Here is a 20,476-nt window from a genome sequence, read left to right as displayed (position 1 = left end):
AAACCATCTCAGGGCCATTCTACAGCATCCATGAAGAGGTGGGCTCAGGCCAAGGACCACCTAAAGTGAGGTGGGGCGCCTCTCCTTGAACTAGCCTTTCCTCTACACGGTACAAAAGTCCCAGAAGCACCCCTTAATTTATGAGAAGTGGCTCACCTTTCCAAAAGCCTTCGTGAGCCTTCCAAAAAGGCCGAGGGGTTTTGTTATCCCCTTGACTAATGGTGGTTAATTTAGAGTAGTTAACAGGCTTTATTTTACTAAATTTGAGACCTTCTATAGTGCAGAAAAAAATCAGGCGCTTTCTTTTTAAGGTTTGTGGGTCAAACTTATCCCAATTCTTGAGGATACATCCTAATGGACTGTCTTTTTGTAGTGTAGAAAACACTTCCCATCTGAAATAAGTATAAAAAAATAAAAAACGTGCAAGGATGCCCGCCATCCTTGTACAGGTGACCTATCCAAGGTCCGCGTGCAGTCGCAGACAAGATGGACGGGTGGACCACGCACTTACCACCACTTCACATCAGAAACACTATCCTCTCAACACCGAGCCTCTAGAACAGGGGTGGGCAAACTTTTTGACTCGAGGGCCACAATGGGTTCTTAAACTGGACCGGAGGCCGGAACAAGAGCGTGGATGGAGTGTTTGTGTGAACTAATACATGTTAACACTGCTGCTGGTGAAGGAGCGGAGGGGAGAGCAAAAGAACCCTCCGCTCTTTCGGCTCCGCGGGCCGGACAGAACAGCCGAACTGGCCGGATCCGGCCCGCGGGCCGTAGTTTGCCCACGGCTGCTCTACAAGGACTCAATATTCTAATAGGCCATCTATTCTAGAAGCCCAGAGGAATGGAAGGACTATGAGGAAGGAGGGCCTTAGGAATCACTGTAGTAACCAATTCGAAGGGGAACATTGACCAATCGGGATATCGGGACACGGAACTGCAGCCTTTATAAGCCATGGGGAAAAAGAACTCAGTGGGACCCTTCTCCCACTCCCTATGTTTTCAGATGTGTTCTACATACTTTTTTTTTTTTAAACATTCTCTTACTATGTTTAAAAAATTTAGCACGGTCCTAGCCGGTTTGGCTCAGTGGATAGAGCATTGCCTGCAGACTGAAGGGTCGCTGGTTCAATTACCGTCAAGGGCACATGCCTGGGTTGTAGGCTCAATCCCCAGTAGGGGGCAGCTGATCAATGATTCTATCTCATCATTGATGTTTCTATCTCTCTCTCCCTCTCCTTTCCTCTCTAAAATCAATAAAAATATATTTAAAAAAAACTTCAGCACGAAACACATTTATCAACGGTTACCATCTAGTTCACAAAAGCACTGGGAAGGGGCGGCAGCTATATCTGAAATGAGCAGAAATACCGAGAGGCTGGTGGTGGGGGACACAGCGGAGCCGCCCCTCCCAGGAAGTTCACATTCCTCCTCCATTTTCTCTCTTCTTTCGGGACTCTAATTATTCAGATGTCGGGTAATATTATTTCTGGAACTTCTATTATTCATCCCCTATTAGCTTTTCCCCCCTCATAATTTCTATTTCTTTGACTTTCCTGTCAAAGAAAGGATTTCATTAATTTTATTCTTCAGCTTTTCTACTAATTTTTTAATTTTTTGTTCTATTGATTTTTAAATTTCACATTTCTAATACAATTAAAAATGAAAACTTTTAAAAGAAGTTAAAAATTGTTGGCCAGTTCTGATGGTGTGTTTCTCAGCCCTCCATGCAGGCCTATGTAGCCCTGTTTTATGGGTCACCCAGGGTTCGAACTCTGTATCTTCCTGATGAACGGACTAATCTGTATTTCTAGTAATACTCATGTGCTTTAATGCCCTTTGTGATTGATATTTCCCCTGTTTTCACTTTTAAATGTAGCTTGTGGACATCTAGTTGGAGCCTTCGGGCTTGAGATCGCAGGAGCTTGCTGATGACAGAAAAAAAGCAGGATAAGAGTAGTAGTACACAAAGGAATCCAATTAGGTACCAGGTGGTGTTTTTTAATATATTCCATGGATGAAATCTTTTAAATCATCCAGCAATTCTTTTGCTAGTTTTGCTTGAGATATAATATCATCATGACTATTCTGGATGGTTTGCACATGTTTGTGTAGCCGCACTAGGTCTATACTGATATTATTATGATGCCATATTCCCTGTAGGTGCATCTTGATTTTATTCCAATCCCATAGAGAACTGTTATAGCCGGCTGAAGTCACACAAATATATGTAAAAGCAGCATGGCACTGCAGCTGCTGTCTAATCTTGATACTTTCTAATTGATTACCTAGTCCTATCACTACAGCTTCCAAAGCATTTAGCTTTGTTTCTGGCCTTTTGTCTATATCTTCTTGATCATGAAATGTAGCCGAGGTGTTCTGAGCCAATTTATTGACAAACTTTGCGTTCTGGATGCTTTGCGTCAATGCAAGAGATGCAGTGACAGCAGACGCAGTGACAGCAACTAGGGTAACAAGATCAAAAATAATAAGTCCCAAAGCACACTTTTCCTGGGACAGCTGATTGTGTAATTCCTGCAATGCCTGAAGGCCTGCATCATGATGCCATTTTCCTCTTATGTTGGTAGGAAGCATAATAAAAGAAGGCTGCTTTAAAATTAATATATCTTCATTCAGGTTATGCCTGGAAACACAGCTGGCAAGGTTACAGTAATGACATTGGACAGCATAATGGGTGTCCAATCTGGTGATGTTCACATTTCCAGTTATCAATACATATGGGGGCTGGACACAGGCTCATAGCCATAGCAAGGGCTCGATGAACAGCTCCTTTAGTAGTAGCTAAGAAAGAGCCAGTAAAATTAAGAAAGTCAAGGGCAGCGGCTAAACGCCACAGATCTTTCTGCAAACCTCCTGTTTTCGTGGTCAGGGCGTTACCTACAAACCCTCCTGGTGACATAGGCTCGTGATGGGGACGTTCAGCATCAAGCCTGTGGGACCAATCCAATACATACACGTCAGAGCCAGAAATATGTCTCACTGGTACAGGGCTGGCACAATCTGGCCATTGAGGAAATGCTCCCAGCTCAGTAGTGGTGCTATTAGGGCAGGAGGGGAGCGGGGGATGCTGATCAGACAGCCACGGGTGGCCTTAGGAAATCCTAGTGTAGTAACTGTCTGAACATATTTTCCCATATCCCAAGAGCCTGCAATGTTAGCAATGTTTGTGCCTCCATAGGACGTCTTATTTTCTTGGCCAAGCTGCAAACATCCTGAAGTCCCCCTTTTAGATAAACAAATAGGGAGCTCCCCACTGAAGCCATTATAAGTATAATCACCTTGGGAAGCAGGAGTTATATGCTTATCGGAGCTCCCCCCCCTCCCGACCATATTAGTGTTGTTAGTAAACATTGGCACTGATTCTCCGGTCCAGATGGCTGGATTGACCACAGGGGGGTCTGGAACATAAGTCCAGTAAGTTTCTGATGCAGCCATACATACTTGGCAGCTGACAAGCGCCAGCATAGCAACAAAAAGGTTGGAGGGGGTTACCTGAACCCCCTGTTCTTTCGCCACGAGCATCGGTGGTCAGCTTCTTCAGTTGACACTAGCTTTTGGGTGGCCTTGGCCAGCTGCCTTCTGCTTTTCTCCTTCGGGGCTGGTGGCTGAGCTGGCATCATCACCGGAGGTGTGATCTTCAGCTTCTTGAACGGCGGGATGAGCTGTTCTCCTAGGAGGTCCATGGTTGTGACGCACTGCTTGCTCTGGCACCCAGGTGGGGTTAGAAGCCCCTTCTGGAAAGATACAAACATGGCCTCTTCCCCACATCATTACTGGATCTGGCCCTCTCCACTGCCCTGTTTATAAATCCTCCCACCATGCCATACCGGCAGATGCCATGGCACCAGGGCTTGATGCCTCTCGGCTGCTGTGCAACCCTCATCGTCACCATTTAAAAAATTGAAAGTGTGAAGGGCATGATTTAACTGATTCTGTAGAGTAAGATAATACCCCTCTCCCCCTTTCTGTTTTTATATTTGAGTCTTTAAGGTTCGATTAGCTCTTTCTACAATTGCCTGTCCCTAGGGATTATAGGGAATTCCTGTTTTATGCATAATTTGGTATTGCTTGCAAAACTGCGGAAAGGAGGAGCTAGTACAGGCAGGTCCATTATCTGTTTTTATCTCTAGGGGCCGTCCCATGACTGGAGAAGCCGCTAGGCAGTGGTTAATTACATGCTTTGCACTTTCCCCTGTTTGGGGAGTAGCAAAAATGAAACGTGAGCATGTGTCTGTAGAGACATGGACCCACCAGAATCTGCCAAATTCAGGCACATGAGTAACATCCATTTGCCAGATTTCTTAGGTTTAAGTCCTCGGGGATTTACCCCCAATGCTGGCACAGGGAGGTGGATAACACACCGAGGGCATTGCTTAACAATTTGGCGAGCCTGTTCTCGGGAAATATGGAGTTCCCTGCGCAAGGCAGAGGCATTTGGATGATGCAGGGCATGCGGGGCCTGTGCCATGGAGGATGGAGTGACCTCCTCTACCGAGGCGACGAGGCGATCTACTTCCTCATTACCTGCAGCCAAGGGACCCGGAAGGCCAGAATGGGATCTTATATGGCCAATAAAACATGGAAACTGTCGTTTTTCAAATAACTCTTCGCAAGGTGATAAACAGGTGGAATAGCTCTTCAGAATTCGTATGCCCAATGGCAGCAGTTTCAATAATTATAGCCATTCCAACTACATAAGCACTGTCACTGTAGATGTTGTCAGGTTCAGAGGCAAAGTTTTCTACAGCATAAATGAGAGCTTGGATTTCTACTCGTGCAGAGGAGTAATTTGCCTGAATTACTTTAGAACTCTACACTATGAAATGCGGCTTTCCCTGAACTGGATCCGTCAGTGAAGACTGTTAGTGCTGGGGGGAGAGGTTGCTGCTTAACTATTTTTGGAAAGATAAAAGCTGTAACAGACAAAAACTGTAAAATCTTATTAGCAGGATAATGATTTCCAATTTGACCAGGGTCGTTAGCAAGAGCTGTTTGCTAATTACTAGAGTGTTGCCATAGCCAACTCTGCTGTGCTGTGGTAAATGGCACTATAATGAGGGAAGGTTTTTGCCCTACTAATTGAACTAGTCTGTACCGTGCTTTCGCTATGAGTTGAGAAACTAAATCATGAAATGGTGTTAATACTTTGGTCGGAGAATGGGCCAGATGGAGCCATTCTATTACTCCTGGGTCCTGCAAAATGACTCCCGTGGGAGTGTGAGTAGTAGGGAAAATTAACACCGGAAAGGGAGTAGTTAAATCTACTCTTGCAAGCTGAGCAGCATGAAGGGCGGCTTCTACTATGGTTAAAGCAGTACCAGCTTCAGCAGTTAATTGTCTGGGAGAAGATGGTGAGGAATCTCCTCGAAGAACATCAAAGGAGCTAAATCTGCAGTAGTCAATTTTAATGAGGGACAGAGCCAAGTAATGTTCCTGAGTAATTTTTAAAAATCATTTAATGTATCCATCCGAATTTGTAAACGTTGAGGACACACAGTATGTCCTTCAATTAAACTGCCCAGATATTGAAAAGGAGACATTTTCTGTACCTTTTCTGGTGCAATACACAGCCCCATGGTTAAGAGAGAGTGTTGTACGTCTGCAAAAGCTTCATGAAGAGTGTCTACATTCTCATGAGCCAGCAAGATGTCATCCATATAATGGATGATGTGTGCCTGGGGGTGCTGCTGCCTTTTGGGGTGGAGCGCTGCATCCACAAAGTCCTGGCAGAGCGCAGGACTGTTAGCCATTCCCTGCGGCAGCACTTCAGCAGTATCTCTTCGTTGGCTCCTTAAAGTTTATTGCAGGGACACTAAATGCAAATCCAGTGGACACTGGATGCAAAGGCATAGTGAAAAAACAATCCTTTAAATCTAGAACGAGTAGTTCATAATTAAGAGGAATAGCAGTAAGTGAGGGCAGCCCCGATAAAAGGGGGCCGGCCCATAACCTCCATGGCCTTTATTGCTCGGAGATCTTGCAAAAGTCTCCTCCCACCTGATTTTTTCTTAATTGCTAAAATAGGTGTATTCCTTGGACCAGCCTTAAGTTGTTCTTGTACTATTGTACTAGAAGCTGTGCTGCTTGAAGCTTCTATCCAGTTAGGGGCCATTGATCAACCCAAACAGGCATGTCTGAAAGCCAAGTAATTTTTGCAGCAGTCTTGGGTCGGAGAGACGACCAAGGCCCTAATGAAAAAGCTGTGGCTCCCTGTATCCTAACCCTCTTCTCCCTTGCCGGGTGGACGTGGGGATAATCTGCCTTGCTGCCTTTTGCCTAGACCTTTAACAGGATAAAATCCTTGACTTGACGTTGGGACTCCTCGGCAGGGGACAGTGGGGGTTGGTAAAAGCCATCATGAGCACCAAGCACTAGGCAGGCGTGAAAGATGAGAAGAAAAACCCGGCTCAGCAAACCACTCTTCCCTCACGCCCGCGTTTCCTCAGTGAAAGGGCCCGTCCCCAGCCGGCGCAGTTGCTGGTTCCGAGCCTGGCACCCCGGCTAGAAAGCCGCCCCGAAACGGCAAATTGGCCAGTGAGGGGAGAGGCGGGGCACCGAGACACCCTATGACGCCAAATGGGCCCACTGTGGCCAATGGACCTGCCCAACGCAGGGCTGCAACATGAGACGCCACAGGGCATCGGGTGGAGCCCGCAGCGATTTGCACAGAGAGCACAGGTGCCCAGCGTTGTCCGCCAAGTATTTCAAGGCGGCTGTGCAATTCCTTTTACAGTTAGAGTGATATACTTTACGCTTCCATTTGACCTGGCTTCTTACAGCGCCACATCAGAGAACATCTCGTACAGGTGCGCTTACTTCAGGCATCTTTCATCACGTAAATCCCTCATCTATTGACTAGTTTTACCGTCCAAGCACGTCCTAGAGCCGCGGGGCATTGTGGGTGCAGTATGCAAAACACCGGGCAGACGCAGCCCCGCCCCCCGCCGCATCCCCAAGCTCCTGGCGGGCGGAGAAGGGCCGCTCTCGCCCGCGCTGCGACTCGCTGGCGTCAGCCGGGCGGCGGAGGCGGATGGCGGCGGCGGAGAGGCGGCCTGTGGCGGCCGGGAGGCGCCCTCGGGGGCCCGCGGGCCGGGCGGGCGCGACGCTGGGCGGTAAGTCGGAGCACGCGGCACCCGGAGGCCCGGGGCCCGGACCCAGCGGCGGCCCTGCCCCCGCGCGCGGGCCCCGCACCCGCAGCCCAAACCCCAGGCCGCTCATCCACGTGCGCGACCGGCTCTTGCCCGCGCCCTTGGTCAAGATGGCAGTCGCCTCCTCGCGGCTCATCCCGCCCGCCTTCCGCCGCCTCCTCGGGTTCTTCGTGTTGCTCAGGTGACCGTGGCCCCGACCCCCGACTCTCGGCCGGCGGCCGGATGCACCCCCAGACTTGCAACCTCTGACCCCGCCCCGGACCGCCCGCCGCGTTCCCGGGGTGTCTAGACGGTCCTATCCGACCGTCGGGTCCCGCCCCTTAGCGGCCGCCCAGCTCCCAACCCCCTCCGGGACCCTCTCCCGTGGGCGGCACCGGATCGCACTCCGGACTCCCGTCCCCTCCAGGCGGCGCCCGCGGCCCCCCCTCCCCCGAGGCCCCCCCTCCCCCGCGGCCCAGCCCCCGCGGCCGGAGCCGGGTCCCCCTGCCTGGGCCCCGCCAGCCCCGCTGTGCCACGTGGGTCCTCAGCCTCGGGAAGACCCCTCCCCCTCCTGCCCTCTCCGATGTGAATTTCTAATAAAGTCTGAGGTTCAGCATTACGTCCCGCGTGTGCACTAGCTGTAGCATTTCTCTGTAATTTTCTGCTTCTGTCTTTTAGCCCCAAGATGTTCTTTGACCTTTTGTTACAGAAAAACCGGGCAAGAACCAAACAGCGCTCTGAGAGTTTGGAGTTACACTGTATTCACCCGGGCGGGCTTAGGGAAATTAACCGAAATTCTAAGCAAAGCTACAAGCAGAACTTCCCTTTTTATAGAAGAGCCAGCCCTTTGTGTGCTTGCTGGCGGCGGCCTTGAAAACTACACGGTTCTATCCAATTAAAAAATGCACCTGGCCTGGCATTGGGTGTATCTAGTCTAGTCTCTGGCCTGCAAGGTCAGACAGCCGAGTCTGTCTCCCCCATTATTCAAGCAGGCTAGAAAGCCAAGTTATTTTCCAGAATTAGATAGAGGCCGTCCAAAGAATAGCAGAGAATTCCAAACAGCAGTTTTACAGAATGGGGGTTTGTCTTCGCACTTTGACCTGATCTTATGTCCTGAATGTGGGGCTCCCTTGGGGCCCATATCTAGGCGAGGCCTTACCGGACTTGGTGTCTTCTCCCAGTTCCACCCGCTGCTTTGCATTTATTTCCACTGGTCTCCGCGTCCCCCGCCCCCCCCCCCCCCCACACACACACTCGGGTGATGGGAGAGGTCACTGGAGCTTGGTTACTGGGTCCTCTGTGGTCTTCACATGGCCCAGCCCTCTCTCCTCCCACACCAAACATGGGCATGTTGCAGTGAACGCCATAGATGCGCGCTCTAATCTGAGGCCTTACACTTTTAGTCCAGGGGCCAACTCTTTCCCACCTGAGCAGCCTTTATAGGACCCCACACGTGCTGTCAGAACGCCTGCCTGAGCTTCCCTAGGTGTTCAGAACCTTGCACCTGATCTGTGTGTGAGAGACATGACCAAGCCCTGGGAAGGCTCACAGGAGAACATGGCAACCGACGCAGGCCTGTTGCCCATCAGCAGCCACATGCCACTGCTGGCCCCATCCCAGCCGCCTGCAGGTTCAGTGTGGGCACAGTGAGTGGAAGCCGCAGGCCGTCCGGAGTCTTCCTGACTGAATCGAGTCAGCACTTCTCTGCAGGTGACTAGCCTCCTCAGAGGTCCTCTGCCCTCACCACCTAATCTGCTCTTACACATGGGAGGGTTTTCATTCCTGCTACGTCACTACCCCGCTAAGCGAGCCCCGGGACTGGGAGGGAATAAGGTCTGTTTGTTGATGATTCATACTGGAAAGATGAAAAGGGGAATTTCCAAGCTGGTTATGCGTCCCTACCCAATATGAACTGCTTGGAAGGGGGAACCTCCCTGAGTCTCCATTGGCCCCACAACACAGCTCCATGCTCTTACCAGAGCTTGCAAGTTATCAAAGGACACATTGTTAATGTTGAGACTGTCATGACCGCTGGTGTGCCTGTGAGGTCATCCATGATTTTGGAGCGTTAGGGAAACAAAGGGGTTTTCTTATGTTTATAAGGACCCCCATAAAAAATGGGCACCAGTGCCCTGGCCAGTGTGGCTCGGTTGTTTGGGTGTCATCCTGTGCACCAAAAGGTTGATTTCCACTCAGGGCACATGCCTGAGTTGCAGACTCCATCCCTGATGGGTGGCTTTCAGGAGGCAACCCATCAATGTTTCCCTCCCCTTCCCTTCCCTCCCTCCCTCCCTCCCTCCCTCCCTCCCTCCCTCCCTTCCTCTATCTCTAAAAATCTTAAAAAAAAAGGTCAACCAGTAGACAGCGATGCTCTGACCTTCTGAAAGGACTGTCACCAACACAGGCTCTCACTGGAAGGCCCGCCTGCCTGTTGGAGAAAGGCCCTCGCTGACTTTCATGCACAGGCAGCAGCACAGAACCTTCAAGGTTGTGAGACACCTGGACGAAGTCTATTCTGCTTCTGCAGAAACAGGCCCAGACCTCTGCCTTCATACTTGGAATTATCCCCGTTCCTTTCGCCCTCAACCCTCAGGCAAGGTTGAGAGAACTAACGGGCTCCTCGGACTTAAAACCTCTAAACCTGCTGAAGCTGCTGGAAGCCTGAGGGGCTGCCCTGGGTCTTGCTGAGTGTGCGCAGTAACCCCTCAGGGAAACAAGCTCACCCCACACGCGGTCGTCCCCGCAGACCAATGTACATCGGTAACAGCTCTGCTGATTATCCTGGTCAGGCTAATGGGTTATACTAAAGTCTGTCAGCAGGTCAAAAAGCTTTTCCAGATTTGGACTCAGGATCCTGGTGGTCAAGGGTCCGGGGCCTGGTGGCTGGGTGTTCTGGACCTGCCATCAGAGGAAGACAGCCCTGGACCCCACTGGAGGGGACCTCACCGTACCGGGTGCTGCTGACCATGGGCACTGCCGCACACCAGCAGGCTCTTGGCCTGGGTCTCCATCTCCAGCTGAAGGCTCCGTCTGCCAGCTGGTGCTGAACAGACGCTGGCGACCCTGGACTCACATTGATAAGAAAGAGAAGTAGCTGACTTCCACTCAGCTACTGGATCAGGACTCTATAGTTTAACCACGAAACTGTTTCTTTCCCCCTGTCCTTCCTTTACTCTGGCACTGGCCTACAGAGATAATGTCCTCACCTGTATACCCCAGGCCACTGTTCAGGGGGCACCCTTTCAGACTGCTTGATTCATCATCAGATACTCTGACCTATCCCTGACGCGAAAGACACCTGCTACTCCCTGTGAGCTGTTTCTCTTTTACCCCAATGTCACTGCAGACCATGACTGCACTCCTCCAGCCCCAGAAGTCTCTTATCAAGGTCAACCTTTACGGCCAGAACACCCAGTGCCCGTTTTCACCTTTCTCTAATGAGACCTGTACTTAACCAATTCGACATAAATACCTAGGTTAAGTCTTAGTTCATGTGCACCCCTATGTTCTTGTCATTACACCACATCTGCCTCCAATCACAAAACGATCTCACCAGCAGCTCCCATCTTTGCAAGGGATTTAGAACAACTTTTATTTCAGGTTAGATTGACTTCCCAAATGCGCTGGACACCTAACCGACCCGTGGCTTGAATGGGCAAATGCAACAATTCCTGCTACTGAGTTCATTGGCAATGCCAGCTTAAGGGGAAGGGCTGTGCCGCAACGGGGTTTTCTTTGTCTGTGGTCATTATCATTCTCCTTGGGCCTATGAATGCCTAGATGGCTGGCACATAACCAAGCAATGCCTCTTTGGTTATCTGTGCCCTAAACTGTTCACAAATGAACTGAGATACTTTATTGGTCAATTCCCTTGAATTTACATTATGGAGTTAGAAAAGACCTTCCAGGAGGCATTCATGACTCAGGATTTGCTTCCTTTGGCAGGGCCCTATGTCCCTGGTTAGGAGTAAGTGTAAATGAGGTTATGGTCAGGAACCTCTCCTTAAACTTGAAAATATTGCTGAATCCACTGCTAAGACAATAGCTGCCCAACAACAAAAAATTTGTAGACTCCAGTTAAGGTTGTTCTTGATAATTAAATAGCCCCTGGTTATCTTCTAGCTGAACATGGAGGGCCTGTGCTGTAGCCAGCACAACTGCTGAGCCTGTATTCACACCTTGGGGGAAGCTGAAGTCAGTTACATAAGATCACGGAGTGAGCCGCTTGTCTTACAAGGGTGACTCCTTCAATGGAGTCTTTCTTTTCCTTATTTGATTTTGAATGGTTTGGGTCTGGGGACCATGGCTCTGAAGTTCACTCCGAAAGTTGGAAATTAACCTGCTTATAATAATCATAATGTCCTCCTTGATGTACTGAATTCTCCCAAAAGCTTTAAATGCATGTTCACAGCTGCTAACCACCAAGCAAATGATTTCCTGAAGATGGGAATACCAGAAAAGGAAGGAAGAGGATGACTGACTGAAAAATTGTGAGCCTACAGTCATGACCTGTGAATACCACACAGAGGGTATAAGAGCTGTGGGGACTACAGAGCAGTAGCTGAGAGGGCCACGGATCCCTTGAATTTAGATCACACCTCTCAGGCTGAGAGTCTGATCAAAGAGGTGGGAGAGGGATTTTTTAAGGAGACAATAGATCCCAAGGGAGTCACTTGTACGAGGTCCCCAGTCAGCAAACCAAGACTTCGTACCTAACCTAATTGCAGTTGTAGCCTCCCCAAGAATGTAATCTTTAACCAGTTAATTCGCGTTACCTGGTCAATACTAGTGAGATAGTCAGTCTGATAGACCCCTTCTGTCTTCCATAGGTAGATGAACTTGCCTGAGACAATCCAACCTTTGCTAGAAACTTCCTTTTTGAATAGTTGAATAAAGCCAACTAGATCTTTAAACTTAGGTGATTTTTTTTTTTTTTTTTTTTTTTTTTTTTTTTTTTAACACTGGCATCTCTTACTTTCCTCTCCAGGGCTCCTCTTCACCCACAGGCACTCACAGGCCATCTGATATCTGGGCAAACCTGGAAATGAGGGAGATCATACCCAAGGGGGCAAGCTCGATCAATGGGCACGGGAGCCAATAGACTGCACACTCTACTTCTCTATGTAAGTCAGAGGGTCTGAGCTGCATTCTACAGTTTCTCAGGACGAAACCTCAGTCACCCACAGCAGTGACCAGCTTAGGGACACATCTGTGTCTTTCCATCTTGTCCCTGTTCAGTCTCCCAGTGCCAACCCAACTCCTGCTCATTGGAGTCACTTCCCAGAGTGATTGCCTTTACTAGGCCTTCATATCAGGAAGAGCTCAGGCTCAGAAGGTCATGCTATTTATTTGTGGGTCTTTTAGATTCCATCTCTCAATATAACATACTGATCCTATATAATAAAAGCCTAATGTGCAAATTGTCCCCTTGGGCGGTTGGTCGTTCACTTGCTATGACATGCGTTGACCACCAGGGGGTGGTGCGGAACATGGTGGGCATCAGCGACTCGCCATGCTGGGTGCTGGCAGCGGTGGCAGTGAAGGTGCTGCTGGCTCTGATGGTCCTGATAACAGTGGGACTGTGGCAGGATGGTGGAGCAGGTGAGTGGGAGGTGCCAGGCCAAGGTGGGTGCGAGCAGGGACCCGATTGCCCAGCAGATGGTGACCAGCGGAGGTGGGTGGGCCCGCTGCCCGGCTCCCAGGTGCTGAGGGAGCTGGGCAGGGGACCCAGCCCCCATCGATTGCCCTGCAGGCGGGATGGTGGAGCAGATGAGGGGGCAGCACCAGGCCACGGTGGGGTGCCAAGCAGGGCTACAGGGCTGCAAGTCTGGGAGCATGAGCTGGGGCTGCAAGCCTGGGGCGCACACTGGGGCCCGATCCCTGTAGGTCACCCAGAGGGACCCCAACCATGCACAAATTCATGCACTGGGCCTCTAGTATATATATAAGTATGATATATTTAAAGTTATAAAGAATGTCTCCTTTTCTTCATAGCTCCTTCAAGTTAAGAAGCTTCAATCATTAGATTACCTCAGTTTCTCTTAGAGCAGCAGTTCTCAACCTGTGGGTCGCAACCCCTTTGGGGGTCGAACGACCCTTTCACAGGGGTTGCCTAAGACCATCGGAAAACACATATATAATTACATATTGTTTTTGTGATTAATCACTATGCTTTAATTATGTTCAATTTGAAACAAAATACATCCTACATATCAGATATTTACATTGCGATTCATAACAGTAGCAAAATTACAGTTATGAAATAGCAACAAAAATAATTTTATGGTTGGGGGTCACCACAACATGAGGAACTGTATTAAAGGGCCGCGGCATTAGGAAGGTTGAGAACCACTGTCTTAGAGCAACATCTAAGAGATCCTCCATAGCTGGTAGAGAAAAGATCTTAAATTTTTTCAAGTTGGAAATTGTCATTTAAAGGGTTGCAATGAACTTCTGTATTTTAGGATGCAGGCTGTTCTTTAATGCCAGAAACAACATTTTGATGAATCTTTTAGTAATGTTAATGCACCTACCACTCCCTCCATTATGGTATGATGCTAAGTAAAGGAATGAACAAACAAAACAAAACAAACCAAGCAAATTGATAGATGCAGACAACAGATTGGTGGTTATAAGAGGGGAAGGGGTCGGGAGGAGAACAAAATGGGTAAAGGGTGTCAAGTGTATGGTGACAGATGGAAACTGGACCTTTGGTGGTGACCATGCTATAGTGTATACAGATGTTGAATTATAATGTACCTCTGAAACTTATATAGTGTTATAAACCAATGTTACCTCAATTAAAAAAAGAATCCTTGCCATTCTGTGGATGGGGGGAAAGTGGGTATATACAAAGTAACAGTGGACATTAAATGATAGTAAATTTTATTATGAAATGTCATTATAGAATATCTGTAGATGGGGGTCCTTTAAATTAGTCTCTTATGTATGTTTTTGATATTTTTCTTAATATAAATTTTTATAAGTACAAAACTTTTAAAAGAAATGATAAAAATTTATTGAAGATATTAAGAAGGACTAAAAGGAGAGATATGCCCTGTTTATAGGTCGAATGACTCAATAGTGTAAAAATAAATGCTAGTTCTCCTCCAGTTCAGCCCCAGTAGAACTGGCCCCAGTGATTTCTGCAAGTTTTGCTAGCATTCCAGTGGGGACTTCCTGTCCCAGGCGGCAGTTCTGCTACCCAGCCTCCTCCTCCTCGCTGGGCACAGCTTCTCAGGGCAACCAGAGAACCTCACCGTCCAGGTGGCTGCACCCACACTCTCCCAGTGAGGCCTCCTCCCAAGTTGGTTTGTTCCTTAGATTTTCTGCTTCAGCCCTTGGGTGTTTTTTTGCGTTCTCTTTTATATCCTTTTAGTTGCAAATTCCTTATAAGTAGTGAATAATTTTATATTGTGTAGTCCCTGTTTACATTGCTATGTGGTTTGTGTCTCCTAAGTGGGTCTGATTGATATACTAATAGAAGTAAAATTGAACTTGTACATATGTAATATGTGTGACCAGCTATTGTGTGTGTGTGTGTGTGTGTGTGTGTGTGTGTGTGAGAGAGAGAGAGAGAGAGAGAGAGAGAGAGAGAGAGAGAGAAAGAGAGACTTGCACATGTGTGGCAAGTACAAATACAACAGTATTCACAGCAATGTTGTTTAGCACAATCTAACACAGAGCAAATCCAACAGGAGACAGCTTGGCTGTGCGATGGGAGAGAAGGCGAAAAGTCAAAGGTATCTCCAAGGTTTCTCACGTGAACAACTGGAAGATATGAGTTGCCATCTCTTGAGATAGGCAAGCCTGGCAGTTGAAGACAGTATCAGAAACTGGTTTTAGATGTGTTATGAGGCATCCAAATGGAGGTGTCAAGCAGGCAGTTGGATATGCAAGTCTGGAGGACTAGCCCGGGTTGTGCATTTGGGGGAGTCCTCAGCATACAGAGTCCCCACAGTCAAGAGGTTGGGTAATATCACAGACAAGTGTGACATGGGGGCACTTCTTGGATGACTGCTGCAGTCTCCCTCCCCTGCCGCAGACGGCACGCCCACCCTCTATCTCCGCCTCAGCATCCAGTGACCTTGTGAAAGCAGGATTCAGATGCTGGGACTTCACGGCCTCAGCCTCTCCAATGGCTTCCTGCTGCTTCTGGACGGAAGCCCCACTCCTCCGCAGAGGCTCTGGCTGCCGCCCCCCCCCCCCCCCCCCCCCCCCCCCCCCCCCCCCCCCCCCCCCCCCCGCCCCCGCCCTACTGCGCTTCTCTCCTGTGCTCTGCACACCGGCCGGGACTCATGGGCCTCTCCCATTTCCCTGCATCTGCACTAGCTGCCCGGCCTGCGGGAGGGGCACCCTCATCTCTCCCGGTTCCTTGTTTTCATTCAAATTTCAGCTCCAAGGGCCCCTCTACCGCATTCCTTCCCGAACACTCTCTCTAGGTCAGTGGTCGGCAAACCGAGGCTCACGAGCCACATGCGGCTCTTTGGCCCCTTGAGTGTGGCTCTTCCACAAAATACCATGTGCGGGCGCACACGTACAGTGCGATTGAAACTTCGTGGCCCATGCGCAGAAGTCAGTTTTCGGAAAGGAGATAGACGAAACAAGTATACAAGACGAGTGTGGATGGGAGAGTTGGAAGGGGTCGACCTCAGCGAACGTACCTCAATCAGATGGAGGACGTTTTTAGCAAAGGCCAGCTTAGGAGGACCCTAATTAAGTTAATAACAATGTACCTACCTATGTAGTTTAAGTTTAAAAAATTTGGCTCTCAAAAGAAATTTCAATCGTTGTACTGTTGATATTTGGCTCTGTTGACTAATGAGTTTGCCGACCACTGGTCTAGGGTATTTGATCACGAGTCACCCTAACGGGACACTCAGAAGCACCTTGCTATGGCACTGATACCTGCCGGCATGTTAGCTCTCTGCATGTCATCTGTCTCCCCTCCGAGGCTCTCAGCTCCCCAGGCAGTGGCCCAGGCTTGCTCTCCATTGTGTGTCCCCAACGCCATGGACTGCTACGCCACCTGGGAGGCAGTCACACATATTTGCTGAATAAACGTCTTACAGGATATTGCATTCTTTTTAGCTTCCAAATCAGGGGGAGAACCTTGAGCTGCCATTTTCATTTCGTCCACGCTTTATCTTTCTTTACATCCTTTCACTCCTTCACCAGCTCCCCCATGGTCACAAACGCCCAACAGTGCTCTAAAGATATTAGAAAGAATACTTTATCACAAAGCCTGTGAATCGGAGGATTGTGTAAAGAAGTTACTCTAATCGAAAGGTCCGCGCACAGCGGAACTCACACGGTGACTCCAGTAGGTGCCTGACCCGCCTCCCCAGCAGCTGCGCCCCAGGAGGCCCAGCGGGTCGGGTCGGGTCTGCGAGGCCTGGAGCCCTGAGCTGTGGTGCCGTCATGGGGGAGGCCCTGGAGCACGTCTTCATTCCCGTAGGGCTGCTGGTGTGCCTGGTCTACCTGGTAAAGTGGGCGAGATTCTCCAGATGTATTTTCCTGCACTTCTGGAAAGTTCTGCCAAAGTCTTTCCTGAAGTCAATGGGCCAGTGGGCAGGTAAAGAAAGCGATCCAGTCTTGGGTTTTGTTGTTCCTGCTTATTATTGTTTGTGTCTCAAAAGGCATTCTGCATCTTTTTCCTTTGAGCAAAGATGGACTTCCTTTGGGTGATTTTAAGTTGGGTGAGGACGGGGGGTGTCTAGAAAGCATGAGTAGAATTAGAATTGTTGGGCAAACAAGACGGGGTCTGGGAGATTAGCTGGAGTGGACTGTGCCCACCACCCATGTGCGTGTCCGCGGACCCCACCAGCTGCACTGTCTTCTTTGGGGAGTTTCTGATGATTCAGATATAAATGCTGCAGATGCTCCACATCCTCCTCTCCCGATTTCCAGAAGCCCAGAGAGCCTCCGTTTTGTTACAGGGTGTTTCAAAAGACTGAAATCCAAATAATTTTAATTCACTTTATTGAAAACATTTTTCTCCGAGCCCTTTTGGGAAGCGAGGGTATTACAAAATGCAGGCAACAAAGATCTCTGTGGAGACACCTTTTGAAGATAGAATCTGGGTCTGGTGTGTCCCAGGCAGGTTAACTGCTGCCTCCTAATGGGACTTATTCCTGGGACTGCTGGAATCTAGCCCCTGTCTGGGTGTAAGGTAAAGAAAGCAGGAGGCGGTGGTTTCACGTTACATTTCCAAGTTGGGCACCAAGACATCCAATGGCCTAGGAAAAAAATTTAAGCAGCTTTAGAAATACCATGCCAAGCCAAATAGGAGAAATCATAAGCCGCTTCATAGGGCTGCCAGATAAATACAGGATTCTCAGTTAAATTTGAATTTCAGATAAACAAGGAGTAATTTTGTAGTGTATGACACCCCAAATGCTGTGTGGGACATATTTATACTAAAAACTATTCGTTGTTTACCTGGAAATCAAACGTAACTGGGCATCTCGCCTCCTTATTTGCTAAAGTGGCACTCTTACATCTTCAGCAATGGAAACGGAAAAATTACGATATAGAAATTGTTAGGAGTGGAAAATGGTTTTGAACTGGGGCATGTTCCATTTGCAGTACGTGTGAATGCTCCCTCGCTTGGGGGCTGCACGCTGGGTCCCTGAACTTGCTGGGTGCTCGACCTTGAGGGTCCGGACCCACATGCTCTGCTCTTACAGATGCAAATGCCCATGCGTGAGGGTGCTGTGAACTCTGCAAGTGCTGCCCATCAGTGCTGGGCAAAGCCCTCTAAGGACACTCGTTGCGAAAACAGTTCACATGGGGCTAGAGACTCAGCATTTGTCACTCAAAAAACATAATCTTAACCTGTCTTTTGAATCAGTCCTGAATAGTGTTATAATTAGCAGGAGTAAAATGTCCGTGGGCATAGGCAGATATTGGGAGATAATACAGGTCAAATGGGGGGCGGGGAGACAAGAAGAAGATCCAATTACTAGAGACTGAAATGTCAACTCCTCGGGGCCCTGTTGTTGGTTGGCTAATCATGTCAATGGTGCATCTTAATAGACTTGTGGCCGCAAAGTCAGCCAGCCTGTGTTCAAATCCATCATCATCACTGAGCAGCACGACCTTGACCAAGTTAAGAATGTCCTCTCTCTTGGCTTCTGATCTAGGAATTAAGAATAATGATGGTCCCTACTTTAGGGCTTGTTTTGAATATTGAGATGATGCATCTGTAACACTTGAAGCAGTGCCTGGCAGAAAGGAAGCTCTCGATAGATGCCAGCCATTTATTGATGCCATTATCTTAACTATAGCACCGGCCTCGTCCTGGGTGATTTCTGATACCCCCGTCAGAGAGGGGAAGTGGTGACAATAACCCTGAGCGTGGTACTTCTAGTAAGAGGGGCAGGTAACACCCTGGATTCGCTCAGAGGTGCCTAATTACACAGATGACGCCATTAGCAGTTACTAAGCCCGGTGCCCCTGCCAGGGTGCTGCTGGGAGCGTGCACAGCTTGGCCTGCCCTCACCTACGAGTGCTGGGTGCGGAGGATGAGAAGGCCCATCTGCTTGTTCTATACGAATCAACAGGCCACTGAGCACTGACTCTGCAGGGCCCTCGTTTTATTTCAGCCTCTTCTTGCATTTCTGTGTTTTCCTCTTTGTTAAGTTCCCTGCCTTCCATGGACATTGATTGCCGCTGGTCTGTGGGGGAGGAGAAGGGAAGGGGGAGGAGAACTGGACTTTTAGGAGGAACCTTGAAATGTCCCACAGTGACAGCTGGCTGTGTGGGTAGAGAGACAGCAGGTGCACTGCTTGCCCTTGATGCGTTAAGGCTTGGAGATGTCTGAACCCTTATGGGGCCTGAAGGAACCGTGCCCCGCCTGGGGTGCTTTGTTTCATGTTGGAGTGTGTTTTCATGGCCTCACCAATCCCTCAAAAGGAATAAAAAAAGTTTCATTGTGAACGTTTAGTGAGGGAAGTTGAGTGCTGCTTTGGAATATTTAAAAATATATATTTTTATTGATTTCAGAGAGGGAGAGAGAGAGAGATAGAAACATCAATGATGAGAGAGAATCATTGACTGGCTGCCTCCTGCAGCCCACAGCCAGGGCATGTGCCCTTGACTGGAATCGAACCCGGGACCCCTCAGTCCACAGGGCGACACACTATCCACTGAGCAAACCGGCTAGGGGTGCTTTGGAATATTGTGTCCTAGGGAGGCGGCCTGCAAGAACACATGGCCAGCTAGATAGAGGACTTTAAAGGTTAATTCTTTCCTTTGAAACCATTTCTGCTTTTTGCAGTGATCACTGGAGCAGGAGACGGGATTGGGAAAGCGTATTCGTTTGAGGTGAGTTGTGTTCTTGGCCTTCTCTGCCTCTTGTATTGAGCACGTTATAAAGCAACAGACATTCATTATGAAGGGACATATTTTCTGTAAAAAAGGAAATTTGAAAGTCATAATCTCACTCCCTGGATACCTTTAAAAAATGCAATGATATTCAAAGGTGGCAGTATCTCCCCTTAGGAGTTGTTTTACAAATACAGGGGCATTGTTATTTTCTAGTGGAATTGTACCACAAGCATCATATACTTAAGCACAATTTCAAAAAAGTATAAACTACTTTTCTTTTATGTATCCTTTACATTATGCTTAGGGCATATATTGATTTAAAACATTAGTTGTGTAGACACAACATATTATCTATGACTTTAATTCCACGAAGATCAAGGGGCATTACAACTATTATATAAAGAGAGGATCTGATAGGGCCGAGTCGCTGCAATATTAGTGTCTTTCAGTATTTCGCTCCAGGCTTCTTGTTGCTCTGCAGATAGATCCATAGATAGATTGATTGATCGATAGACAGATACCTAGGGAATAGATGGGTGCCTTTAAAAATACTTTTATAGCATATACAGGCTTACATGCTATTATTACTGTATTGTTACAAATTCCCTTAATAAAGTATTGTTTCCTGGAATTCCTATGTATTTTATTTCTTACTAGTGTCATTATACTGAACAATGTGAAATACAAAAGAAGAAATACTAGTGGAATCTTAGGAATTATGAGGACGACTGTTAAAAAATCAGTGACACCTTAAAGATAGAATCAAACGCGTTTGCGTCGTGAAAACTACATCCAACAGCAGTGCAGCACCCAGGTGTTTTCTTGCCCCGAGGCCTTCATCATGGCAGATGCCAAACCACCTGTGTGAGAGGACAGTGCAAGGTGCATGGCAGGCACTTGACAGAAACTGTTGGGACTTGAACAAACCTAAACTATTCCAGTCATTCATTTTTCAGTTCTAAAATTTCCATTTTGTTCTTTTCTCATATCTTCTA

General features: G+C 48.3%; 1 protein-coding gene across 1 annotated transcript in view; it reads left to right on the top strand.

Moving 5' to 3' along the window:
* The first annotated feature begins 6,973 nt into the window (after positions 1 to 6,973).
* The window catches only part of HSD17B3 (hydroxysteroid 17-beta dehydrogenase 3), a 47,132-nt gene continuing 33,629 nt past the window's right edge, over positions 6,974 to 20,476 (top strand). The window contains exons 1-2 of the mRNA XM_036331418.1: positions 6,974 to 7,136; positions 19,432 to 19,478. Of these exons, the coding sequence (XP_036187311.1) occupies positions 7,055 to 7,136; positions 19,432 to 19,478 (129 nt within the window). The 5' untranslated portion in view covers positions 6,974 to 7,054. The remainder of the gene's footprint in view (positions 7,137 to 19,431; positions 19,479 to 20,476) is intronic.

Source organism: Myotis myotis, unplaced genomic scaffold (assembly GCF_014108235.1).
Source record: "Myotis myotis isolate mMyoMyo1 unplaced genomic scaffold, mMyoMyo1.p scaffold_m19_p_12, whole genome shotgun sequence".
Taxonomy (NCBI): domain Eukaryota; kingdom Metazoa; phylum Chordata; class Mammalia; order Chiroptera; family Vespertilionidae; genus Myotis; species Myotis myotis.
This window is presented reverse-complemented; position numbering and strand designations above follow the sequence as displayed.